Raw genomic sequence first — 27,495 nt, 5'->3', positions numbered from 1 at the left:
ATGAGCGCCAACGGCAGCACAGTGGGCCAGCTCCTCTTTCAGGGGCCAACATGTGTTGGCTGGAAGCAGGTTCTGGAAGGTGCTGTCTACCACCTAGCCAACTGCATCCTGCTCTTCGGCTTCATGGCTGGCAGTGGGGTGTATGGATGCTTCTACCTTTTCGGCTTTCTGGGCACAGGCTACCTGTGCTATGTACTGTGGGGCTGGTTTGATGCCTGCGGGCTGGATGTGGTCTTCTGGAGTTGTCTGTTGACTGTGGTTTGCCTGCTCCAGCTGGCACACCAGGTGTACCGCCTGCGCATGAACACCCTCCCTGAGGAGTTCGACCTTCTCTATAAGACACTCTGCCGGCCCCTGCAGGTTCCCCTGTGCTCCTACAAGGAGATCATTCACTGCTGCCAGGAGCAGGTCTTGACTCTGGCCACAGAGCAGAACTACGCTGTGGAAGGTGAGACACCCATCAACCGCCTGTCGCTGCTGCTCTCCGGCCGGTAAGTTCCTCTGCCATCGTCACTGCCCAGGATTTTTTATTTTCAGCTTCAGCCTACACCTACACTTCTCATTTCCCAGCATCCCTTTCCATTTCATATCTCCTTTCATTGAGGGAGGGATGTGGCAAGTCCAACAAACTCAAGTTGATTTTTCTAGGAGTGAGTTTGCTTCCTCTTTCTTTGTATTTTCCAAGAGGAGACCAGATCACGAGGTATCTTCTTGGTTGGTAAGTATGACTGTGTGAGCACTTGTGGCTGGGAGGTGTGGGGTGAATGTGTCTTGAACCCAGAAATAAAATGACGAGAGAGAGAGAGAGAGAGAGAGAGAGAGCACTATGTATGTAAGCTTCGGAAAACTGAACATTTCAATAAGATTAAACTTTCCTTCTATCTGTATTAACATTTACTAAGCATGTACAACTATGTGCAAGGAATAAGACCAGAAATAGAGGAGGTCCCCAGTAACTTCTCTTCCTCCTGGGGCATCAACTTCAGCCCTTACTTGTGTTTGTCCTGTACTGAATCTAAATCCTATACAGCCATCTATTTTCAGCCAGGCATGGAGGGATATATCCCCTGCCCAATTTCCATCCAAATTGTTCTATCAAGAGTCTTGTAGATGGGGCTGGGAAGGTGGCTCAGTAGTAGAGTGCTTTGCCTTGCATGCATGAGGCCCGGGGTTTGATTCCTTAGCACCACATAAGCAGTAAAAAGCTGGAAGGGGCCATGTGGTTCAAGTGGTACAGCGCTAGCCTTGAGCTGAAGAGCTGAGGGACAACACCCAGGCCCAGAGTTCAGGCCCCATGACCAGCATAAAAAAAAAAAGATCCTTGTAGACCAAGAAGTCAAGCATTTAAAGCTGGGGGCCCTAGCCAGAGAGCAGTGATGTCCACATTTGCCGCAATGAGGATTTGGCAGATACACTTACCTCCTCAAAAACACACTGGCAGTAAGACGATGGGAGCAGTGGTCTCCGTTCTCGATCAGTGCATGTCCACCTGGTCAGCAGGTGGATGGCAACCACTGGTGTCTAGTGAAGAAGGGCCGTGGGCCTAAGTACTGTACTTACAGATTTTTTGAAATATTATCTTGGTGGCTCTTGAGGGTAAGCATTCCTGCTGATTTCTGCCAGCTTGCTCAAGACTGCAAATGTGGCAGAAAAATTAAGATGGTGATCAAGAGGTTCTGATTCCAAGAAAGGACTAAAAGACAGAAACTAACTAAGACTGCTAACCGTGCCATCGGGAATGAACTTACTGATGATAATGGTATGACAACATAATGAGTAGTAATGAGGCGCCAGGTGTATTATATATTTTGTAGGCTGCAAAGTGTTACATATAAACACATGCTTTTTTTATTTTTTTGAACTCAGAATAGTTGAGTGAGTTATGAAGGGAGAGATATTTCATATCATTTAGGAAGGAATTAAAAGGACAAAACAAGTGAAAATATCTGTAAACTCTACATTATCTGAAAACAACTATACATGGCAACTATATCCAAAACATTTGCTAGCTGTAGTTCCATACTTGAAAGCAATGTAGGGAGCTTGCTGATAATGAGCTCTATCATGTTATTTGCTAATTGTATCCTCTGTTTAAAGGAGGGACTGGAGACCAGGAAAAGTCCCCCTCCACTGCATATACTCATTTCTGGAGGCAGATTGTAATTATCATACAGTTCAGGTGGCTTATATGTGATGTATTTCCTCTGAGCTTATATAAGCCCACAATCCCATGAAGGAGAAGAAAGGCTTGTCTGTATAGTTCTTTCCAGTACACTTAGCAGCAAAAGCTTAAGTTAGAGGCTAGGGGTGTAGTTCAGTGGCAGAATGCTCACCTAGCATAAAAGACCCCAGGTTCAATCCTCAGAACCACCCAAAAAAAAGCGCATAAGTTAGAAATTAGAAAGTAGACTGGGACAATGTTCTTGGCTTGTTATCTTTGAGATCATGACAGTCTTTCATGCAGTCCCAAGTTTCCTAAGTCAGAAAGGGGGAAGAAGGCTTCTAACCTATTCCTGGGCTCTTACTTGAAGCGGCCTGAGCTGGGTAGAATGTGGCACTGAATACCAGGAAGAGGACCTTCTTGTCCAGACTCCAGTGGTGCACGCAGCCCGTGGTCTGGAGCTCTTTGCTCAAACTTCAGGAGTCTTGTTTTGTTTTGTTTTTAAAAAGGCAGTGCGTCCCTTTCAAGACTCAGAGAACAAAGGGACTTCCTCACAGCCTGTCACCTGCTTAAGCTGGGCTGGTCCTTGCAGTTTCTCTCTTAGAAAATGCACGGCCCCAACTCCCACCTGTACAGCCCTTGAGCAGGTAACTAACTTCTTTCTAAAGTATTCACATGAAGACGTAACCTGCCATCGAGACCAAGAAAGAAGAAGAGACAGATAATAAAAGATGGAGTGGGGGCTGGGAAGGTGGCTCAGTGGTAAAGCGCTTGCCTTGCATGCATGAGGCCCTGGATTCGATTCCTCAGGACCACATAAGCAAAAAGAAAAAAGCCGGAAGTGGCGCTGTGGCTCAAGTGGTAGAGCGCTAGCCTTGAGCTGAAGAGCTGAGGGGCAGCGCCCAGGCCCAGAGTTCAGGCCCCACGACCGGACCCAAAATAAATAAATTAATTAATTAAATAAAAGATGGAGTAAGGCAGTTGAAATGGTTCCAGATTGCCTTTCAGGCTTAGCAGAGATTAGCTAGTATCCCTGGACACAACACGCTTCCTCACCCGGAGGGATGATGGCAAGAGTTGGTGTGTGCTCAGCAGCTTCCTTCTCTCCTGCAGTCTTCCTTTCTTAGGAAAGATTTTCTTGAGCTTTTGGTCCTCATGTAGGGTAACACACATGAGTTTGTTCACTGATTTGCTGTTCTTTCCTTCTATTCCTCCTCCCTCTCACAGATAAGAGCACTAGGCAGTAAGTGGAAAAAATATTGCCCTTGTACTCAAAGAGGTTCCAGTCAAAGAAGCCAAAAATTAACTTAATGCTATGCTATAGTTTTCTTTCTTTTCTTCTTTGCTGGTCCTGAGGCTTAAACTCTGGGCCTAGGCTTTATCCCTGCGCTCTTTTTGCTCAAGGCTAGCACTCTACCACTGGAGCCACAATGCCACTTCCAGCTTTTTCTGTGATTTCATTGGCGATAAGTCTCACAGACCTATCTGGGCTGGCTTCTAACAATAACCTTCAGATCTCAGCTTCCTGAGTAGCTAGGATTACAGGTGTGAGCCACCCATGCCTGGCTTAGTGCTATCATTTTTCTATGAAGAAATGCAAAACATAACCAATGGGTCACCAAGGAGTCTCTTTTTCTGAGGACTTCAGATAAGACTTTTTGTGGGATGAAGTCTGAGGGAAAGAGGTCCAGATGAAGTCAATATTTATTTCACATTTTCCTTCTTCTTTTGTTTCTCAGGGAAGTGTTTTCAGGATAGTCTTGGTTTGTCACTCAGTCTTGTAGGTCCAAGTATGTTTCTGCCATCAGATGCTTTGGGATGACTCCATTCTTAGCCTAGTTGGAGACCTGCATTCTCTTCTGGCTTTCTTCTTTAGGTAGTGATCAGATAAAAGGTAGTTATGCTGGTAGTCTCTTGGTGATTTATATGTATACACTATATCTAGACATTGATTACAAACTCAACTTGGGAGTGCTGATATCCCATGAGTCCAAATTTAACCCCTGGGCTCTAACTAGCAGCAAGGGACACATCCTTTAGCTGTTCAGCCATGTATCCAGTTAAAGCTCTAGAACTGTAGAAGATGAGAAAATAAAAATCAGATACTGGAGAACAGAGTTCCCAGATCTTGTCTATCCCCATCCTTTTCTGCTTTCCAACGGCCTAGTCATCCTTTGAATCTCAGCTAAGCGGTCATCAAGAACTTTGTTGTAAAGGCTGGGAAGGTGGCTCAGTGGTAGAGCGCTTGGCTTGCATGCATGAGGCCCTGGGTTCAATTCCTCAGCACCACATAAGCAAAAAGAAAAAAGCCAGAAGTGGCGCTGTGGCTCAAGTGGTAGAGCACTAGCCTTGAGCTGAAGAGCTGAGGAACAGCGCCCAGGCCCCACATCCAACAACAACAAAAAACAAAGAACTTTGTTGTAGTCAAAGACCAATCTTTCCCCCTCTCTGGCCCCTGTTCTACAACAACATGTATCACTCTGACTTGCTGCCAGTTATGTGTGTGCCTGTGACTTCCTCTAACCTAGGAAACCCTCAAAGACAAAGGCCAGATTCTACCTTGAGAGTCCAATTGCTCTGGGATAAGGCCCAGGCCTGGGGGCTTTTTTTGAAATTCTCCTACCCCAGCTTTCCATCCTGCGGCTAAGAACTGAGAACTATGGGTAAAGAGAGGAGGGAAACAAGGCTCAGAAGTCTCCCCTTTTTCAATGATATCCCCAGCTAAACAGACAGTGCCTGCTTTGGATTCTCTCATGCTTTAGATGAGATATTACTGCTGTGTGATTTGCAATAACCTGCAACAGATGCCTTCCATGAAGGAGATTTAGGCAGCCATTTCCCTTTCCCACACCATCTTTTCTCTCTTTTTGACAGGGTTCGGGTGAGTCAAGATGGGCAGTTTCTGCACTACATCTTTCCTTACCAGTTCATGGACTCTCCTGAGTGGGAATCGCTGCATCCCTCGGAGGAGGGGACCTTCCAGGTAAGAAGGCGCCCCGTGCATCCTTGCCTCGCCTGTCCCTCTGCAACCCAGCAGCAGCTGCCACATCTGTCCCCTTTCACATCCGTCCGTTACCACTTGCCAACGTGATGGTTGGGTGAGGCCAGGGCCACTTCTCTAGGGAAGAATGACTGGACTGCTGGAGAGCAGGCACAACAGGGAAGTACTGGTCTTTGAGTGGTGGGCATGTAACTCCTGTGCCTAAATCTCTTTCAGAATACTCAGATGCCCACAAAATAAAAACCCACAGCCCTTAGAGAGTTACTTAAAGAGATTTCTGGTCACACCTCTGTTAGGAAAGATCAAGTAGACAAAAGGGAAGAGAGGAGACAGAGACCTTAACAGATCAGATAAGAATTTAAACATTGCTGAAGAGAGGTGCCAAGTACCAACAAACAGAGTCAGAGATACAAGGGCAAAGAAGGCAGAGGGTTTGGGGCAAAGGAAGCTGTTGAGTTATAGGATCAGGCAGCCCCAAGTCCCACCCAGGGACTTTCAGGTAGGGCCAGGGATGTACACTTCCAAGTAAGCCAGGGATGAGGGGTTTTTGCTTTTGTTTTTAGAACCACTTCACAGTGGGGATTTCCTAGATCATGCTCTGAGAATGGGCCTGGAGGGAGGGAGGTCAGTGAGCCTTAGGGGCAACGCTGGCTTATGAGGGCAAGGCAGATTCCCATTAATCTCCAGCCCTCCCTTCCTTATACCTTTGCACTTACTAGCCAACCAGCCACTAATACTTCTCCACTCTTACCACATTGGTGTACAACTTTATGCCTTGGCCACTACTTGGTCTTTTCTATCTGAAATGCATTTCCACTTGTAGATATCTTGGCACATCCCTTCCTCTGTGAAATCTGCCCAGATCCAGATTCACCAGCTTCTACACATGCAGTTTGCTTCTCCTTTGGCTTAAGCAGACTCTGCCATGTTGCTTTATCTTCTGATGGTCTGGGTTTCTTTCTGTCTTCCACATGGTGAATTCTTTAAAGATTTGGTTTTCTCCTTTTCTCCAACCCCAGGATCCTAAAGACAATCCTAGAAACACTTGAGATATTCAAGGAAGATTTATTAGGCTGTCTTGCTAGTGGTCAGTTGATATCCTAGAGGACTGTATAGAACCCTCACATCTACCTGCCAAGCAGGGAGTCTGGCTTCTGATCCCTCTTGTGTTTTCTGTCAGGCTGCAGACTTGATTGCTTCCTTTGTGGTTCTAGACTGCTGGATAGCTAGCATGAGGCAGGCACTGCATAATATTTTGCCTCATTGATTCACACAAATCTGGGGTAGGTATTATTATTGTTGTTGTTGTTATTGTTAGCATAATTACAGGCTCCAAAACATCATAAAGTTTATCTAAAATGTTGCAAAGCTAAGCAGTAGCCTGGATCTGCTGTTTGCACTCTTGTTACAAAGTGAGAGGACCAACAGAAGAGTGGAGTTTATACACACACACACACACACACACACACACACACACACACTCATCCATCCTTTCAGACTCTCTGTCCTGATAGTATGTTGGCACTGGGTTCCATGTGTCTCCTACCACTTCAGTCAAGGAGTCCCTGAGCCAACATATAAGCCAAGCCCGGAAAAGACACATACCAGGCAGTGCCACTTGGCTGGATCTGCTTCCGTCCCCACCCTGACAGTTGGTTCTGTGGTGATGGAGCCTGAGAGGTGTTGTTGATCCCATGGCCAGCGTTGCCAGCCACAGACCCCTCCATTCATATGACCATTCCACCCCACACATCTCCACCCTCTCTGACTGGCCCAGCAGAGCCCTCTGGGAACTCCCTAAGGGTGTCCAGGAGGGCTGAACAGCCCTGAGCCAGCTGGACCAGGACTGTGACACTGACAGAAAAGAGCAGGTGGGGTTCCCAAAGCCCTCCCCTGAATTATGGTCTAAAGGAAAAGCTGTAACCCCAGATGGCCTCGCAGCCTGGAATGTGAATATGATCGTATTTCTCTCTTATATTTTTAGTATGTACCTCATTTGGAAGCAATAGGATCCCACAGTTGCTATTGGCAGTGTAAAGTCCCATTTCCTCTTTGCAGATAGGTCCCCCTGGGGTCAAATGCTGTCCCAAGTTATAGTTCGTCCTGAGCTTGCCTTTTGCAGTGGCATAGTTTTTGTTGACAGCAAGAGAGAAATTAACAGTGACTGCCTAAGTCAAACTCCACATAGTCTTTAACACAGGTAATCAGCATTCCATCACAGCCCTCAGCAAGCCAGTTACATTAGATCCGCTAACTGCTGACACTTGGACTCTCTCAGAAATCATCCCTCCTCTAAATCTATACCCCCATTTTCCTGGACTTAGGTCCTATTTTCACATAGCATCACATTTAGTCCCTTCTACCAACCTGAGATGAGTATGAAGGAAAACACTTGATACTTGCCAACACTTTATATACCCATATGCATGTGGGAACCAATCCAGGAGAAGATTTCTTTGGGAAAGAAATTTGTACAGGACTTTGACAAAATGTCAAAATATTGTTTCACAACATACAAGATTATAGTCTTCACTTGACTCATTCATTTTCCAGGAATTTTTACTGTGCATTTGCAGGCACTGTTAAAGGTGTTTGAAATATATCAGTGAACAGCATAGTTGAAGGTCCCTGCCCTTCAGTAATTTACAGGATAGTCACAGAGACAAAAAAAAATCCACAGACGTAATAAACAAGTAAATTATGTACGTTGTTAGAGGGTAATAACTGCTATTTCAACAAGAACCGCAGCATAGAGTAATTCAAGGGAGAGGTAGTAGTAATTTTAAATAAGGTTACCATAGAAGTCCTTATCATATACATGCCATTTGAGCAAAGTATGGGTTCTGGGTATTTGGAGAAGAACATGAGCAATAGATAGAAGGAGCAAGAATAAACGTCTTGAGGTATGACTATTGTGCTTGAAGTACAGAAAATCAAGTAGGAAAGAGATGAGCAGGTAAAGAAGCTGAAGGGGTGACAGAGGACCCAGACTATGCAAGGGCCAAAGCATATAGTTTCTGAACAGAGGCAAAAGGGTTTCCTATTGAACTGGATGTAGGATGTGAGAGGAAGAGACAATCAGGGAATATTCTGTGGCTGGTTGACTGAGCTAAAGAATGCTGCAGTTAGAGCTGGTCTGGGGAAATAGAAGGCTTTTCCTGAAATGTCCATCTTCTGTGGACAGCTAATGGAAAATGCTGCCCGAACAGGTGGATATTCTAGTCTAGAATTCAGAAATGAAGTCAGTCGTGACTCATAATTTTGAGAGTTGGTTGTAGACAAGTAATATTTAAAACCAGTGTATGAAATAAGATCACCTAGTGAATGAGTGTGGAAGGGGTTCAGTAATGGACACTGTAGTATTAAGAAGTTTGGAGAAAAAGGTAAAGCAGTGAAGGAACCTGATAAGGAGAAATCAAGAGGCTGTCTTGTGAGTTTGGCATATTGTGTACCATTGAAGACAGTATATTAAAGAGGAGGGACCTAGATCAATCAGTGCAAATCAGCATGTAAGCAGACTGATGGAAACAGCAACTTAGAGGATCATCAGCCACAGGACCTTAACCAGAGCAGTGATTGAAGGAATTAAAAAAAAATCTAATAAAAGCTGAGCACCAGTGGCTCATGCTTATAATCCTAGCTACTCAGGAAGCTGAGATCTAAGAATCATGGTTTGGAGCCAACCTGGGCAGATAAATCAGAGAGACTCTTATCTCCAATTAACCAGCAAAATGCCAGAAATGGCTCAAGTGATAGTGTGCTAGCTCTAAGTGAAAAAACTAAGGGATAGTAGCATCTAGGCCCTGAATTCAAGCCCCAGAACTAGTGCATGCAAGCATGCACACTTGTGCAAGCACATGCACACACACACACACACACACACACACACACACACACAATCTAATAAAGACCATTTGGAAAGTCAAACTTGGCTTTAATTTGATAATCCTTTGAAAGCACTTAGTACAATGCCTGGCTCAGAGTTACTTTTTAATAAAGGTTAATTGTTATCATCATTACCATCATCATCTCCACTGTCTCCATCCGCAAGTGTACAACATAAACCCTGCCAGCCCACAGTACTCAGGTTGATCAGATTACTCATTCCTGAACTCCTAAGCATGTCTTCATTTCATCCCCAGCTTTATCATGAACAAGGATTTATTAAGTATCTACTGCATGCTGGGTAATGGCATTGCTTGTCTGTCTCATAAAGGGCGAGTCAGCTTTCCATCATGGCTATGCAGTGAGTGCTCAGAAATTCCTAGGTGCGTACATGAATGGAAAATAGAGTATCATGTCTTTGTCCTGAGAAAATGAAGCCATGGGCAAGCATCCTGACTTATCCTCAGAACTTCAGAACACTAGGAAATCTGTCTCTCTCGTAACCACCATGAAATCACAGCTAAGGAAACAGAACATAGAAAAGGCATCTCCAGAAGGTGATAGGCCAGTCAGTGAGTGGCTGAGCCCAGGCTCCTGACACAGGATGTCCCCCTCTCAGTGCTCACAGGTAGGAGCCCAGGCTGGACCTCCTCTAGGCAAGTGATGGCTGGTATTCACCTGCCAAGTAGCCACGAGGCCCCCCGTTCTGGGTGAGCACACGCATAACCATTGTCATCTAAACTTCTCCTCCTGTCCTCCCCTCCCTCCCAGGTCACTCTGACTGCCGAGACTGAATGTAGCTACATTTCCTGGCCCCGCAAAAGCCTGCACCTTCTTCTGAGCAGAGAGCGATACATCTCCCGCCTCTTCTCGGCCCTGCTGGGCTATGACATCTCGGAGAAGCTCTACACCCTCAATGACAAGCTCTTTGCCAAGTTTGGGCTGCGCTTCGACATCCGTCTCCCCAGCCTCTACCACGTCCTGGGTCCCTCCTCCTCCTCGGATGGAGGGCCAGAGTCGGAGAAGGAGGAGGAGGAAGGTTCTGAGCCAGGCTGGTCCCCCGCGCAGGCCGCGTCCACCGCTGTCCAGCCATCACCCCCTCTGGTGCCCACCACCACCCTTCCTGCACACGCGCCCCGGGCCAGGCCGTCCAGGCCGGACAGCAGCCCCCTGGGTGAGGACTCCACCAGTCTGGTGCTGGAGGATTTTGAGGAGGTGTCAGAGTCGGAGTCCTTTATGGATTATAGGAGTGATGGGGAGTACATGAGGTGAGGGCAGAACTAACACGGGCACGGGCACCGGCTCAGGATCCCATGTAAGTACGCACAAGGCCGCTGCCGCCTGTCTGTCTGTCCGCCAGAGGCTGGCTTTCACTCCGCTTCAAGGGGCGCGGGATCCGCCCCTCTCTGAGGTCTCTCAGAGCTCAGCTAACCCCACCTTGCCTCTCACTCTGGGAGCATGCCGGGCATGAAGTGATTTTTCTAAACCCATTTACTGTGCACTGAATTGCATTGGGGAAGGTGGGCATGGCCAGTGGTCTGGCAGCTTGCTTCTTCCCCTTCCCCGCCCTCTCCCATCCCCCAAGGTTGTGCTAATTGCTAAGACCTCTGAGGCTAAATGGATTTTATTTGTATTATGGATAATGATAAGAATGGTTTGGTGGTACTGGGATTTGAACTCAGGGCCTCATACTTGTTAGGCAGCTGCTCTATTGCTTGAGCCACACAGCCAATCCCGTGGGATGTGTTTTAGTGGCTCATGCCTGTAATCCTAGGTAATCAGGAGGCTGAGATCTGAGGATCCTAGTTCAAAGCCAGTCCAGCCAGGAAAGTCCATGAGACTCTCCAATTAACCACCAAAAAGCCAGAAGTGGGGGTATGGCTCAAGTGATAGAGTGCCAGTTTGAGCAGAAAAAGCTAAGGGACCGTGCTCAAGCCCCAGTGCCAATAAATAGATAAATAAATAAATGCTGGCATGATTCTACTCCCATTATGTTCCTGACGTTCTGGAAAGCAGCCAGCTAGCCTGAATAAGCTGGAAATTTCTGTAAGTGGCACATTTGAAGCAACTCATGATCACAGGCTACTGGTTCTGAAAGGAGAGTGTCCCGTCCTGCTTTCCTCTGGGTCACTCTGGCAAAGGGCTGGATGCTGCTCTGGGTGACGTTACTGTTAACCAGGGGATAAGACAGCCTGGCTTTCCCAGCAAACTCTCCATAGGGGAGGTGGGCTGGGCTTGAATCTGGGAGGGCCTACCAGAGTGGAGGAGGCAGAGTTTCCCTCCTGGAACTGTGTACAAGAAAGGCCACACTCAGTAGTTCTGGGAAGTTGCTTTCATGTTCCCCGGCTGCGGTCACCATGTTATGACATATTCCTCTGGGACTCTACCCCAACCATGGTGGAGGCCTGGCTTTTCTTGAGGAAAATTTCCCCACCCTCAATTCTGAAAGCATGTGAAGAGGGTGTAGAGAGACCCCCATCATTCTGTGGGAAGCACCCACAGATCTCTCATGGAGCTTGCCTGGTGAGGAAGACCCCCAGAGGTAATAAAGTAAACGACTGAATGTCTATGGATTTCCAAAACCAAGTTGTGGGCTAGGAATGTGGCTTAGTTGGTAGAGTGCTTGCCTAACATGGACAAAGCCCTGGATTTGATTGCTCAGTACCACATAAAGAGAAAAAAACAGAATTGGTGCTGTGGCTTAAGTGGTAGAGTGCTAAGCCATGAGCAAAAGAAGCTCAGGGACAGTGCCCAGGCCCTGAGTTTAAGCCCTAGGACTGGCAAAAAACCACAACAACAAAACGAACAAACAAACAAAACAAGTAGCCAGGCACTGATGGCTCATGCATGTAATACTAGCTACTCAGGAGGCTGAGATCTGAGGATCGCAGTTCAAAGCCAGCCTGGGCAGGAAAGTCCATGAGACTCTTATCTCCAATTAACCACCAGAAAACTGGATGTGGTGCTGTGGCTCAAGTGGCAGAGTTAGGGTTAGGGTTAGGGTTAGAGCTCTAGCCTTAAACTGAAGAGCTGAGGGACAGCGCCCAGAGTTCAAGCCCCACGACTGACAAAAGCAAAAACAAAACAAGTTTCATGCATGATGAGAGAAGCCAGAGGAATGAATGATACTAATGGCAGATATTGGGGTTTGTAGATGTGGGGTTGACATCTCCTGGGCACTCATAGTTGAATTGATCCTGGAATGATTCCAAGGTTCTGAGACTCACAGGGACTTTGCTAGCGTCCCCCATTTGCCCAGTCCTCCCCTCCTCTCCCCACGGTGCTGCCATTCATCTTCCTACTTGGCTACCTCTGTCCATGCTCAGCACCATGTCCTATGGATCCCTTGCTATGTCCAGCATGACTTCCTACCTCAGACTCCCTTATCAGCTCACAGAGCCCTTTCCTTGTGTTGTTCTTGTTTCCCTCTCTTCTGGGTTCTTTCATTTTCTTCTTTCTCTCCCTTTCTAACTGCTGCTCAGTCCCTGGTGCTTCTGTTCGTCTTTTAAGTGTCCCTCTTCTCCTCGCCATTTGTCCCGTCTTCTTCTCCCGACTTACTGTTCCTAGACTAATCTTAAGGCTGTCTTGTTCTTTTGCCTACTTTCTGGCACTGCTTTCTCTTTATCTTCCTCCCAAACCACCTCATACTTCCATCTTCTGGACTTAAATGTATAGTCCTTCTGCCTCAGCTTCCCAGTTATTATAGGTGAGAAATAGCATGCCTCCCTCTATCTTATGGATTCTTAATCCTAATGCTTTCAAGATCAGTACCTATTTCTCTAACTAAAAGGAAAACCACTCAAGCCAATGACTCACATCTATAATCCCAGCTACTCAGGAGGCTGAAATCTGAGGATTGTAGCTTGAAGCTAGCTGGTACAGACAAATGCAAAGAACCTTATCTCCAATTAATCAGCAAAAATGAGAACCAAAGGCGTGACTCAAGTGGTAGAGCCCCTGCTGTGACCAAAACACCAGAGTAAGAGCTTGAGGCCATGAGTTCAAGCCCCAGTGTACACACACACACACACACACACGAAAACCATTCAAATAAAGATGTAAAATTTCCCAATTTCAAGAATATTGTCTGAACACCAGAGGCAGGCAGAATGGCAAACAAGAAAGAGACAAGAGCTGGAACTCATGGCCCTGACTTCGGTGTCTGGCTCAGCTTCTCAGCAATTCTGTGATTTTGCTAACCATAGCTTCACTGAATTCTTGCTTTTTTAGCTGAATTGTTGGGCTTTCTGTCCGTAGAAGCCTTCTTGGCTGAGGTGAGAAGGCAAAGAACGAACTTTTCAGAGGAGGGAAAGACACAAGTTCCAGGACATTTGTGTGCTTTTCAGCAAGAAATCTTCTATATTTCACTTTCATTTTTCTGGTCACTTAAGACTGTTCTTCCTGGGGGTGGTAGGTCCTGTTTGACTAGAACTTTCCTCTATTCTGTACCTGTAAAGAACCCATTACTTGCCATGTGATGGTAGTGAAGATATTCTATGTGAAAGGTCACAGCTCAACCAACAAGTCCTTAATCATATATGATATACCAAATTCAGCCATTTCTGAGACTCAGACAAGAAAATGCTAACATAACTTATTGTCTACAGTACTGGACGTTGTTGCACAAAGAGAGCAAGTGTTTTGGTTTGAGTAATAGAGAGGAATATTTTACCATACAGTTCATTTTTAAACCACAGATCAGGCTTTCAGAACAAGGTTCACGAAAGAAAACATGCTTTCAAAAAGAAAGCATGATCAAATTGACCAAATTTCAAAGATCTTCATTTAGTCTTAAGACCATGGGATAAATGAACTTGAGACCTTTTCCTAAAATTGTGGTTTGTTGGCTTTTATTCAACTTATTACCATCCAAGTCCTTAAAGGTTTTGTTTTTCTTTGCTTTGTTTGTGTGGGTATTAGGGTTTGAACTCAGGGCCTGGCAGCTGTACCTTAGCTTTTTTGCTTAAGGCTGATGCTTTACCACTAGAGCTACACAGCTCTACTTCCAGCCTTTAGGTGGTTAATTCAAGATAAGAGCCGCATAGACTTTTCTGCTAGGACTGGCTTTGTTTGAACCATGATCCTCAGATCTTACTCTTTTGAGTAGATAGGATTACAGGCATGAGTCACCAGCACCTGGCTAAGAGTTATTACTTTAATAAACAAACATAAAAATAAGCAACGTCGTGGTTGATTGGAATTTACTACAGCTTCCTTTATTAAGTAGGGCATAATTCACCATCTCCCTCCTGGTTTTCTAGTTATCAAAAATGGCAAGCTCTTTGCTATTGGTTCCAGCACAACATTTACCCAAGAGGCAGGAAGCTGGCTGAGCTCTGCTTTGTTAGGATTGACACTGACCCAGTGCTATATTTCCACACAAATACAACTGAAGAACCAGGTTAAGCTTCTACTGGAGTTCTAGTCTGAAAACAGCACAGTGATTAGTCTGATGGTACACAAAAGCAAACAAAAATGGTGTTGTTTCTTGTACAAGCCAAACAGTGCCAGAGAATACTGTTTTCACATAGGATCTTCATGACAGATCCTCCCTCACCTAATGAGGGGTTTGCCACTTGATGCTGTGGGCAGCCTCTGCTGTGTCTACCCTGTGTCCCTTACCCATTGGAGATACTTGGTGAAGGAGAACCTGTGGAGAAACATATCGTTAAGGTGGTCGGTTGAGTTAGACAATGGATCCACTATCACAGACTAAATTAGAAGCCATTTGAAATCTGGCTGATTGTTTTGTTTTGTGCTGATGCTGAGGTTTGAACTCAGGGTCTGGGTGCTATTCCTTCACGTTTTCTGCTCAAAGCTGGCACTCTGCCATTTAAGCCACAGTAAGATTTTTGGCTTTCTGCTGGTTAATTGGAGATAAACGTCTCTCAGGTTTATCTGCTAGAGCTGGCTTCCTCAAATCTCAGATTCCTGAGTAGCTAGGATTATAGGCATGAACCACTGGTGCCTGGCTTGAAATGTGGCCAATTTTGATTATGTTTTCATGTTGTTGTAAATGAAATTTTCAGTCATTTGGAAAGCGAAAAATTTACATAACATTTCCCTTTTCTTTAATTTTTATGTAATCAAATGATAGATTAAAATCCGAAGGCAAATTGTGGCTCTGGAAAGAAGCCCATGACTTGATTTGGGGTAATTCTTGTGGGCAGAAATTTAATTCAAGGCTGAAATGATAAGGAAAGGGACCTCGGCTTAGTATTAATGCACATGGGATAGTGAGTTACTCATCATTAGAAGAATTCAGGAAGGAATCAGAATTCTTCTGGAGGTCTTCTGAGGTGACACGGGCTGCAGGGAAAGGGGGATTGCTCTTCAGGTAACTGCTGACCTCGCCATGCACTCTATGATGCTGTGGTTCTGAAAAGGGAATTCTGGTCCTGCTGGTGGTGGCAGCAGAAGCAGATGCCTTGTCTGTGGAACAGGCTGGATAGTTTACCAGGAATGCTGAAAGAGTCATTGAGATGAAGTGGATCCAGGCAGTTGCAAAGCACTGGTTAGTGCACAACAAGGCTCAGCATTCTGTGTGTTCACATTTGTGCACTTGCCCGCACTGTCTGTCTGTCCTACCTCACTCTCTTTGAGATACAATTCTGCTTCTGCATTCTCCAGTTGTCCTTCCATTTGTTCTACATTTCCCTGACACCAGAAAAAGCAAAACCTAAAGGTGGAGACCTGGAGAGCGCGTGTCTAGCTTCTTAGCTCCTGCATGGCCAAGCAATGGCTGTACCTCAGGTGGTTCTCAGTCTGGAAGGAGACAGATCTCAGTCTTGTGACTGAGAAGGGTCCAGGGAGTACTTTGGTGAATAACTTTAATGTGAATAACAGCACCAGTTGTGCTCAGAACCACTGTTATGACTCCTGGAACAGGAAAGAAATCATTGGAACAGAAGCCCTGATCTTGTAGAGGCCTGACAGGCACTGGGGTCACTCACTTAGTAGGCTACCTCAGCTGCCTGAAGCCACGTAAGTCAGTCAGGTAGTAGACTGGCTACTTGATTCCCTCCCAGCAACCTCTGCAGCTCTCAGCTAATTCTTCATTCTTCTACTTCTGCTTTACAGACATTGGGTATAGTTAAAATTAGGAATTGGGCTGGGTGCTGGTGGTTTGTATCTATAATCCTAGCTACTCAGGAGGCTGAGATCTGAGGATCACGGTTTGAAGCCAGCCTGGGTAGAAAAGTCTATGAGATTCTTGTCTCTAATTAATCACACACACACACACACACACACATACTCATGCATGCATGCATGCATGCCAGAAGCATGCTCAAGGAATAGAACATTAGCTCCGAGTAAAAGAAGCTCAGGGCCAGTGCCCAGGTCCTGAGTTCAAAGCCCAGAACTGGAAAGAAAATGTGGGATTGGTAGAGATTTAAAAAATAGATATTTCAAAAAAGCTGAAAAGGCCCTTTTTAAGTTAGACAAGGCTGAAATCCTTCCTCTTTTTCTTTTCACAGTTTCTAGAACCCCTCTCCAGATCTCCTCTCAAGTTACATCCAGGGGACGGGTCCCTTTGGCTCCCATCCACACTCCTGAACTTTAAGTATCACCAGGCTGTTGCCTAAGCTGTCACTGGCCAGGACAACTCCTCTGCATTCACAACAGTCACTTAATATGCATGCTCCTCTGCTCGCCCACTGGAAGGCTCCCAGGGAATGTGGGAGTGGACACCAGATATCATACTGCCACAACACCAAGAGCCCTGAGCGACATGGAGAAATTCACCTTCATGAAACTTCCTTACGAGAAGGCATCCAAAAGCATCAGACTGGACTCCAGGTTGCAGAATCCTGGAAAGTTCCATAATCTCTGAGCCTCGTCTGTCAAGTGAATTCAAAATCCCACCCACAGATGTAAGGATAACATGAGCCGTTGTAGGTCAGGTGCTCATAATGGGCTATGGCACCTGTGAAGCTCTCAGTAAACCCCTCAGCAACTTTCCCTACTTTGTTTCAATGAATTGTCTGAAAGGATCCATGGTATCAGCTAGCCAAGAAGTATGTTTGCTGGTAATTGTCTTATTTCCCAATTATGTTTCATCTTATGGAAGTTGAAATTCAAACACTTAGTTTTGCCTTTTAAGTTCAACTTATAGATCTCTTACTTATGCACTAAGTATTAAATAATAATGTTTAAAAAGAATTTGCAGACTTAGATACTTTGATTTCCTTCCTTAGACATTTAAAAGTGGATTTATAAATGGAATACATTTTATTTTTCCTTGTGTTCACCACATACTTCGATATATATTCTGATTATCTATATTCTGATTACCTACACCTAAAATAATGACTTAAAATAGTTCTTACATATTTATTTTGCTCGAGACTACTGTGGGTTCACCTAGGGGGTACTCACTCCATTTCTGTCACCACTAGATCCTAGCTAAGTTTCTCTCTCTCTCTCTCTCTCTCTCTTATAGTGAATTCACTCTTATTATTGTACAGTTCTCTATTGGATGAATAAATCACAACATATTCATCCCCTTACTAATGTTGGACATTTGGGTAGCCTCCAGTTGGAGTGATTACCAAAGATGCTACGAGGGGTACCTTTGTAAGTGCGCTTAGGTGCACATTGCTTGAGTGTGTACCTCAGAAGGCGATGGCACAGGTGTGGGTGTATCCACATCCAGTCGTCATATAGACCGCCACATGATTTCCTAAGTGATTTTGCCAAGTTACAGTCCCATTAGTGGTGGGTGAGAGTACCCACGACCTTTCTTCCTACCAGGAGTTATTGTGCTTTTTTTCTTTCATTTTAGACATATAAACATATTAGTAGCATATCATTGTAGTTCCAACTTTCTTTTTATTATTATTATTTTTTATTGTGAGAAATACCATACAGAGGAGTTACAATTACATGGGCAAGATAACGAGTACATTTCTTATCAAGTTCCAATTTTCTTTCCCCCCAGTAATAGAAGGGGAATAATAGAAGGGGATATAATGATGAATAATAAGGTTAAATATCTTTTCTATTTCTGTTTTGTGGTCTGTCTTTTAGCCATATGGGTATCTTTTATTTTGAAATGTCTATTCCAGTTTCTTGACCATTTCCTCATTTGTATGCATTAAGATTCGTTTTGTTTTTATAGAAAGGTCTTGCTATATAGTCTAGTTTGGCCTCCCATTCTCCATACTCTTGCATTTCTGGAACAACCTAACTTATTCTTGGAATAGTAACTTTAGGATGATGTATTTTTCTCTTTACAGATGTCTGGACTTAGTTTGAGAATATTTTGTTTAGGATATTTACATCTGTGACTCCTGGAATATCATTATTGCGTTTGAGTATCCCAGGTATGATATGGGTTAGGAATTCCTGTCTCTCTTCTCTCCTGTAGAAGATAGTTCTAAATCCAACCTTTTCTCCCCCTTACTTGCCTGACCCTCCGCCTGCCATCTTGTTCTTTGTTTAGTTACACATGCTTAGAACCTTGGAGTCCTTTCATCAGCCCCATCAGTTCTGTCTTCAAAATGTATCCTGAGTCCAACTCACCCTTTCCACTCTCACTGCTAATTTCAAATCTGCATTACATCATAGCAAGAATGCCTGCAATAGACCTATAGTTGCTCTCCATGCCCTTTTCTCCTGCACTCCTCCCTGTAATCTATATACACAGAAAAGTGGCCATATTAATATGCAGGATTCTGAGTGTTTTCACCATTAAGAAAAAACTAAACTTGTATAAGATTTCATCACTCTGTAGGTCAGAATCTCAAATGATTTCCTGTTACACTTAAATACAATTCAAATTCTTACCATGGATTACTCAGAATTATTTTAAGTATAGACTTACAGTCCACTGAAAGTTTTGTGACTCGACATAGGCTGCATGTTGCAATACAGTGATTCAGCCAACTGGGACCATCAGCTCGATCATCCAAAGGAAGAAACAGCTTTGTGGTTCTGTGTGCTAGCTTTTGTCGGCTCTCCCAGAAATGGCCAATTCCACTTCTGTTCACAGTGCACTGACTAGATCTAATCACCAGGACCTTGTTAGCAACCAGCTTTGGACTTTGTTGATTAAAGGAGTAGAAAGCGTGGAGAGGCAAATGGAATGCTTAACCAGTCCTCCTTTTTAACCACTTCTGACCATAGCCCTATCTGCTTGTCCCTCCAACCATACTTCCTTCTGCTCTCCTCACTCATCACATGCAAGCCGTACTGGTCTTCCATTCACCAGGAATGCCCAGCTCATTTTTGTACCAGAATCATTGTAGTTGCTTTTGGTTGGGGGTACATTTTGCTCAGAACTTGGCTGGTATCTTCTCATTTGTACTTAGTTCAAATGCCACTAGCCCAGCTAAGATGCCCGTCTTACTCACCATCTCTCTTCCCTCTTGCCCTGATCAGACATTCAGAGCCCAGCTCTTCTGCGCCTTCTTATTCCAATTACGTTTTTGTTCAATTAGTAAGTGACCTGTACAGCTCTGTGTGTGTGTGTGCACATGTATTCGTGCAAGTATCAGGGCTTGAACTCTGGGCTTCTACCACTCATTCAGCTTTTTCCTCTCATACCTGGCACTCTACCACTTGAGCCATGTCTCCCATTCCAGCTTTTGGCTAATTAATTGGAAATAAGAGTCTCTGAGATTTTTCTGTTCGGGTTGGCTTTGAACCACAATCCTCTGCATTTTTGATGCCCTGGTCTGCTTCAACTCTTGATGACTGTCAACAGTTTTCCTTCCAGTGGTCTCCTCCCACTCAGAATTTACCTGGAAATCATGGGACTTCATTTCACTTTTGGTTCACTTCTCTGACATGAGCCTTCCCCAAACTGTCCTTTTCCACACAGCACACCTTGGTTGCCAATTGTCATGTGATTTTCTTCAATTCAGTTGGGGAAGCCCAGGACACACTCAGTATGCAAATCAGATTCACCCAGTCTGGTATTGGAATCTTTCTTCAAGGGACTGCAGCTCCAGGGCGGTTTACCCCTTCCCACTCCCTTCCCAACCCTCTCCCCCCCCCCCCCCCCAGCTGCTATTCATCTCTCAAAGTGAAAACAAAAGTTCCATCTGGCCAACACTCTCACAACCTTCACCCCTGTCTGCAGATAGCTCCCTGCAGGAAGCTGGGAGTCTTGGGACCCCCTCCCTAGTACTCATCCCTCTGAGACTTCGTCTAGAGACACCTTAGCATTTAGTTGGTAATTGTTAGAGGTCTGATCAACCCAGATGCTAAATGATTGACACACTTGGGATTTCAGAGATTTCTACTTTCCACTTTCCCTTTTGCCCCTCTTCCTCATTGAAGCCAGGACTCTTACTCTGACTCTGGTCACTGATGATAGAGGTTGGTTTGTGTGGTTTCTCCAGGCCCTGCCCAGTTGCTCAGGCCCAATCTTCCCATCCATCTACTGCCTACAGACAGCTTGGCCTTTAGCATCTCCACCTTAACGTGTCTAAAATGAAAGCTTTAGTTAGCTACTCTTCCTTTCCATCCCCAGGAGCTTCCCTTTACTCTGAGTTTAGTTTCCTATAAGCTTATCTCACATCTATGCTCCACATGGCTTCTAAATTATTTGACCATCTGTCATTTCTTCAACACAAAATAGATATTTTTAGAAATCTGACATGTACACCCATGTGACTTCACCTCACCCTGTAAACCCACTTCAATGCCCCTGAAAAATATGAGGTTTTCAGTTCACATGTGGGTAATTGGGATCCTGACCCAGGTCATCAGGCCCAGCTAGAAAAGTACCTTTACGGGTGGAGTAGGAGGGAGCACCCCAGGGTGCTGGGGCACCCCAGGAGCCAGGGAGCCTGGCTCTTCTTTTCCCTCAGGTGTCAGAGTTCATTACTCGCTCTTTTTCTCTGAACCTAATACTTACTCAAATCTTTGCTGTAGTTACTCACTTAGAACAGTGACCTCAGCTCTGGCTGGGAGACAGAACAAGATAACCCTGAGAGTCCATCGTGGCTGCGGCTGGCTGATGTGTATGTCCATGGGAATTCATTACACAATCTTTCTAATTTGTATCTTTGAAATTCTCCATAATAAAGAAGATCAACATGGATATATAAAATATATTTCATAGAAATAAGAGCATGCAGATATGTATGTGTTTACAAATACATATTTGAATGATCAAGGAGGAGGCCCACACCAGTTAAGACAGAATTCTTGAAGATTGTGGATTTGCAATCTGTATGTGTGAAACCATGTGGCCAGAAGCCTTGCCATCACTAACAGTGTCTACTAAACCAAGTTATAAATAAAAAGATGGGGCTGGGAATGTGGCTTAGTGGTAGAGTGCTTGCCTAGCATGCATGAAGCCCTGGGTTCAATTCCTTAGTACCACATGAACAGAGAAATTCAGAAGTGGTGCTGTGGCTCAAGTGGTAGAGTGCTAGCCTTGAACAAAAGAAGCTCAGGGACGGTGCTCAGGCCCTGAGCTCAAGCCCCAGGACTAGCAAAAAATGAAAGGTGGAATGATATGATAGGCCTTGAGTTAGGATGTCTAGCAATAGAGAAACGGTGTTAAGAATACAAACTGCAATCCAGGGGCCAGTGGCTCAAGCTTGTAATCCTAGATGCTTAGGAGGCTGAGATCTGAGGATCATCATTCAAAGCCCAGCCTAGGCAGGAAAGTCCATAAGAGTCTTTCTGGTAGTGGAGCTGTGGATCAAGTGGTAGAACACTAGCCTTGAGCACAAAACCTCAGGAACAGCACCCAGGCCCTGAGTTCAAGCCCCCAGCACGCACACGCATGCACACATGCACGCACACACACACACACACACACACACACACACACACACACACACACACACAGCACATACTTCTTAGTCCAATGTCTAAATTTAAATTGGCTCTGCCACTTGACTTTGTATCTGTATCATGTAATTTGACTGCTCTACACCTCAGCTTCCTTATACATATGCAAAACAAACAAATCCCCAGCAATTACAAAGCCAAATCTATCTAATCATGAGGTGGTGAGATAGTAGCAATTCAATGAATCTTGTCTGCATCTATGTTTATACCTAGCAAGTCTGACACATAATAAGCACTCCATGCATTATAGTTGTGGTAAAGAGGATTGTCACCATCTCAGTACCTAGCTCACAGTAGGTTTGCTGAATGACTGAACAAACATTGCAGTTTTATGACTGCTGGTCCCCTAGGCTTACCCAATTGCCAGTAATCCAGATAGGAGCCATGGCAGTAGGCATTTGACCCTGGGGCTGACAGTCAAAGGGAATCATCTCAGAATGCAACCTAGAAGTTTGACTTCTAAGTCTCTACCAGGAGACTGAGGGAACACAGGAAGGTCTGTGGGCCTTCTAAAGAGAGGAAGGCGGATGATGACACGCGAAAAGGGCACTATACACCAGTCAGTTCCATCCCAGCTCTGCAAAGTGAGGCGTCTATCTGTTGAGCCCTCCTTCCTAGGACATTGACCTAGATCTCCTTTCACCTTTCTACTGTCCAGTGTCACTGTCCAAAACAATAATATGTCCGCTGGCGTGGGCCCAATTAGAATCCAGTGCTTCAAGATAGCAGCCAGAGAGAGTAAAGGAGAAGAGTAAACAAGGAGAGTATTCCTTCCAGATAAACATGGTTTCTTGTTTATCTTCAAATGATTACTAAAGCTTATATTCACATGTCACAAAGTATCAGTCATTAACATCCACCAGGAATGCAGTGCAGATTTGGATATGCAATGTAAAAGGCAGGCTGGCTGTGCTTTTCTTTCCTGACTAATTTTGGGCAAGTCCCTGACCTTTCCTGCCTCAGCTTCCTCCCCTGATACTCTGTGGATGGATGACTACTATACAAGGTTTTCTTAAAGAAACTTCAATGGATCAATTCAGTCAGGGCTACAAATTTCTTCAGAAAAAGTAAGAGAAAATTTAAGGGGAAAAAAATCACAGTGATACAGCCACAGAAGTTCCTGAAATCCAGGTTCTCCTAAGAATCCAGTGAAAATTATGTAGCAAGAGAGTACATGTAAAGTGGCTCTAGCTGGACACCAGTGTCTCATGCCTGTAATTTAACTACTCAGAAGGCTGAAATCTGAGTATCATGGTTTGAAGCCAGCCCTGACAGGAAAGTCCATGAGACTCTTATCTCCAATTTACCACCAGAAAACAGGAAGTGGTGCTGCAGCTCAAAGTGGTACAGCACTAGCCTTGAGCAAAAGAGTGCAGGGACTGTGACCAGGCCCTGAGTTCAAGCCCCACACCTGAACAAAAAAAAAAAGATTTAGAGTCACCTCGAGGGACCTCCTGACCCCTGTCCACCAGGACTCCAACATGAGCTCCAGGTATCTGAATAAAGGACGAGGTACTCTGAGTTCAAACCCCAGGACTGACAAAAATGAATGAATGAATGAATGAATGAATGATTAAATAAGTGGTTTGAGAAGGAATTATTAGACATGGGTAAACATAATGGGGGGAGGTGGTATGTAGAGGAACAGATACCAAAGCTGACATTGTGCCAAAACCCATAGTTTTTACAGAAGAAACAGACAGGACAGAGCCAACATCAGTCACATACACTGAAAGAAAATGAGACAGTGTCTGAGTATAAATTAGATATTAAGGAAGAGATGGAAATGACTTGTTTATTTTTAGCATTGTGATGTTCTCAGTCAAAGATGACTCAGGCTTCTAGCCTGGATGAGTGTGGAGGAAGGATGGCTGTCATCATAAAGCAACGACAAAGTTAGGGAAAGATGTCTATTTGCTGTTGGGTAGATGGAATTTGGACCACTGCCACATAAAACAAAAAGTTGTGGCTTCAGAGAAGAGGAGTGAACACTGAGAGCCAGAGAGAATTTCTTAGAACCATGAAAGGATTGTGTGCTGCGGTGTTCTCATCACTCCCAAACTCTGCACACAGGGGAAGAAGTCTCTCTGATGTAGAATGGGCTGTAAAGGTCACCTCAGGCCTGGAGTGAACCCAGGGTGGGGCCAGAGATATGTTTAATGCTAGGGACGCAGTATGTCACTTTCAGCCTGCGGAACATAGGGGAAGAGCTGGAGCTGGGAAAGAATTCAGCAGTCAAGGAATGCTTATGTTTCAATATAATAAATGCCCTTTATGTGCAACCATAACTTTCTCTGATAGAGTTTAATGTGTTTAAATGTGCCGAGTGCTATGGCTCTCACCTGTAATCCCAGCTATTCAGAAGGCTGAGATCTGAGGTTTCGAAGATCTTTGGTTTTGAAGCCAGTCCAGGCCAAAAAAAAAAAAAAAAATCCCTGACTTTTATTTACAGTATGGCTCAAGTGGTTAAGCACCAGCCTTGAGAGAAAAAGCTAAGCAGGACCATAAGACCCTGAGTTCAAACCCCAGTACCAACACACACACACACACAATTTGCACAAGAGATCTGTCTGATCCAGCTTAAGTCAAGTGCCCACTTTGGAAGCCAGCCGCAGCTGAGGACAGGGCCTTAATGTTCACTTGAGGATATACATCTCAGGTAAGGGTCAGTGCCCAGAGAAAGAGTAATCTGTGAGCTCAAAAGATCTGTCGAAGAGCCAGGTGCCATTGGCTCACTCCTGTACTAGCTACTACTCAGGAGGCTGGGGTCTGAGGATGGAGGTTCAAAGCCAGCCAGGGCAGGAAAATCCGTGAGACTCTTATCTCCAATTAACTACCAGCAAACCAGAAGTGGCTCTGTGGCTCAAGTGGTAGAGCTCTAGCCTTGAGTGGAAGAGCCCAGGCCCAGAGTTCAAGCCCCACAACCAAAACAAAACAAAGATCTCTCAAAGTATTTAGAGGTCTACTATGGCCTTCTGACCTGAAGAATGTGATTTTTATGCAAAGGAATTAAAAAAAAATGTCTGGTAAACCACTGTGGAAATCTTGGGTTTTATTAAGAAAATGAGTGTATTTTATACCCTAGATTTTATTGAGGGGGATGCTAGAAAAACTCCACCTTTATTGTTCTCCTGAGGGGTCCAACGGTAAAGATAAGAAATTTATATGTAAGCTGGGCTCTGGTGGCTCACACCTTTAACCCTAGCTACTCAGAAAACTCAGGATTCTGAGGCCCAGAGAATTGAGCTCCAAAGCCAGCCCAGGCAGAAAAGTCTAAGATATTCCATATTAAATTAACCTACAAAATGCCTAACTGGAGGCATGGCTCAAAGGACATAGAACCAGTATGAACAAACAAGTGTAGCAAGAACTAGAGACTCTGAATTCAAACCCCAATTCCAACACAAAAGAAGGAAGAAAGGGAGGGAAGGAAGGAGGGAGGGAAGGAAGGAGGGAGGAGAGGAGAAGGGAGGGAAGAAAGATAAAAAGAAGGAAGGAGGAAGGAAGCAAGCAAGCAAGCAAGCAAGCAATTCAACCAGCCATATTCTAACAAACATTTGAAAAAGGCTATATATACTGGGTACCAGGGTTAGAGCAATAGATACAATTCCCCAGTTTTTCATGGAGAGATTGTAATCAAGGCACAGTCTAGAAGCCACTGGCAGAGAACAGCGTTGAGCATGTGGAGACCGCCATGAGCTGTGGGCCCTACAACTCTTCTTTGACTGCAGTCACGTCCACCAATGATGGCATCTTCTCTTCACTCCTGTCCCAGTCCAATTCTGTTCTTCCCTGTGATGAAACCGGGGGCCCTGCCCTTCAAAACTGAGCACAAGTCCCCCTTGCTGGTGATCACTCTGCTGTCCCTTGTGCTCCAGCTGCTGGGGCATGTCTTCCCAGAACACTTCAAGGGATGGGCTCCTTCCCACCTGTTACCATGTAGGCTTCTGGGGGAGCAGGGTAGGGGCACTCCATAGCAGCCTCCAGTGTAGAAAGGCCTGAGGAGCCTGATCCATCATTTACCTAAAAATTATACCAGAGTCTGGATACTTTTCCATAAGCAGCACTTGCACTTTCAAATGTTCTACATGACTTGGCTCCATTTTCAGGTCTCTTCCTTAGCCTGTGGAGCTTTCTCTGGGTTCACAGTCAGCTGCACTACTTGAGCTTTTCTGGAATGCCTATCAGGAAGTACTGAGAGAGGCTCAGTGGTTACCACGCTGGCTTCCTGAGTGTGTGCAATCATTTATTTTTAAAATAAGACTCTAGCAGGGCACCAGTAGCTCATACCTGTAGTCTTAGCTAGTTAGGAGACTGAGATCTGAGGGTCACAGTTTGAAGCCAACTCAGGCAGGAAAATCCATAAGACTGTTCACTCCAATTAGGCAGCAGAAAAGCTGGAAGTAGAGCTGTGGCTCATGTGGTAGAGCATTAGCCTTGGGCAGAAGAGCACAGGGACAGTGTCCAGGCCCTGAGTTTAAGCCCTCGGACTGGCACCAAACACACACACACACACACACACACACACACACACACACACACACACAGAGCCTATATTTTCTAAAAATTATATAGTCAGTTCTGTGGGGAGGGGTTCATCCATTGTGGTCCTTTGGAGAGACTTATCTGACCAGGGTTTTGAATGTCTTGATTTTGCACCTGGTCAGATTACTGGTTTATCACCTGCTCTTGGAACCAGAAAGCATATGTTGATTCCTGGCTCCTTCACTTCCTAGCCCTGTGATCAGTGCTCCTCAGTGTCTGCTTCTTTTTCCTCCTTTCCCTTTCTTTTTCTTTCTTTCTTTTTTTATTTTTTATTTTATTTCATTTTTTTGTCAGGCGTGGGACTTGAACTCTGGGCCTGGGTGCTGTACCTGTACTCTTCAGCTCAAGGCTAGTGCTCTACCACTTGAGCCACAGCACCACTTCTGGCTTACTGGTGGTTAACTGGAGATAAGAGTCTCACAGACTTTCCTGCCCCGGCTGGCTTTGAACTGCGATCCCCAGATCTCAGCCTCCTGAGTAGCTAGGATTACAGGCATGAGCCACCAGCACCCAGCTTTCTTTTTATTTTTGTGTGTGCCAGTACTGGGGCTTACATTGCCACTAGTCCCAAGGACCTGCATTACTCCTTGTGATTTCTCCTACGAAGAATGGTTGTAGTCTTGTTCTATTAAATTGTCATTGTTACCCACATTTTGTGTTTTGTTTTGTTTTCACCTTGCTGGTATGTGGTTGACACTGTTACTGGCCAATAGTGTGCTCCAAGTGTTCCCCTATTCCTGTGTATACTATCTAAAATTAGGAGACTACTCGGGTACAGCAGAAGAACCACAAAGAGTCAGATCCTAGTAAAGAGTGAGAGGCATTAGGAAGTGGAATTATGCCTCCAAGGGGAAGTTCAAGTAAAGATTGACAGCTGAGAAAATACTGAGCTCTGGGGTTTTACCCAATAAGTTGGGTTTAGTAGATGGTAAGAAATCAGGGTGCTACTCTTGTGTCCTTCACCAAATTGTCAGCCAATCACAGAGGCTGTCTATGCGTGGAAAGGCACATGCCTGGGCATGTAATTTGCCCTTTCTTCTTGATTTTTCCTCTTTGTATTTCCCATTTGATCCTCTGACCCTTCTCACTT

At 44.9% G+C, this 27,495-nt stretch overlaps 1 protein-coding gene across 2 annotated transcripts; it reads left to right on the top strand.

The window, feature by feature from the left end:
* Positions 1–16,611, top strand: Popdc2 (popeye domain containing 2). 2 transcript variants are annotated; one of them, XM_042669838.1, is made up of 4 exons: positions 1–491; positions 5,036–5,144; positions 9,819–10,221; positions 16,526–16,611. In XM_042669838.1, exons 1-4 carry the CDS (start codon positions 1–3, stop codon positions 16,609–16,611), a joined length of 1,089 nt encoding a protein of 362 aa, XP_042525772.1. The 2 variants fall into 2 exon arrangements, with proteins under 2 accessions (XP_042525772.1, XP_042525765.1); XM_042669831.1 differs by lacking the exon at positions 16,526–16,611 and having other exon boundaries at positions 9,819–10,319.
* Positions 16,612–27,495: the final 10,884 nt, after the last annotated feature.

Source organism: Dipodomys spectabilis, unplaced genomic scaffold (assembly GCF_019054845.1).
Source record: "Dipodomys spectabilis isolate Male_0828 unplaced genomic scaffold, ASM1905484v1 ptg000017l, whole genome shotgun sequence".
Classification (NCBI taxonomy): Eukaryota; Metazoa; Chordata; class Mammalia; order Rodentia; family Heteromyidae; genus Dipodomys; species Dipodomys spectabilis.
Note: the sequence above shows the minus strand (reverse complement) of the source record. Positions and strands in the feature narration are given on the sequence as shown.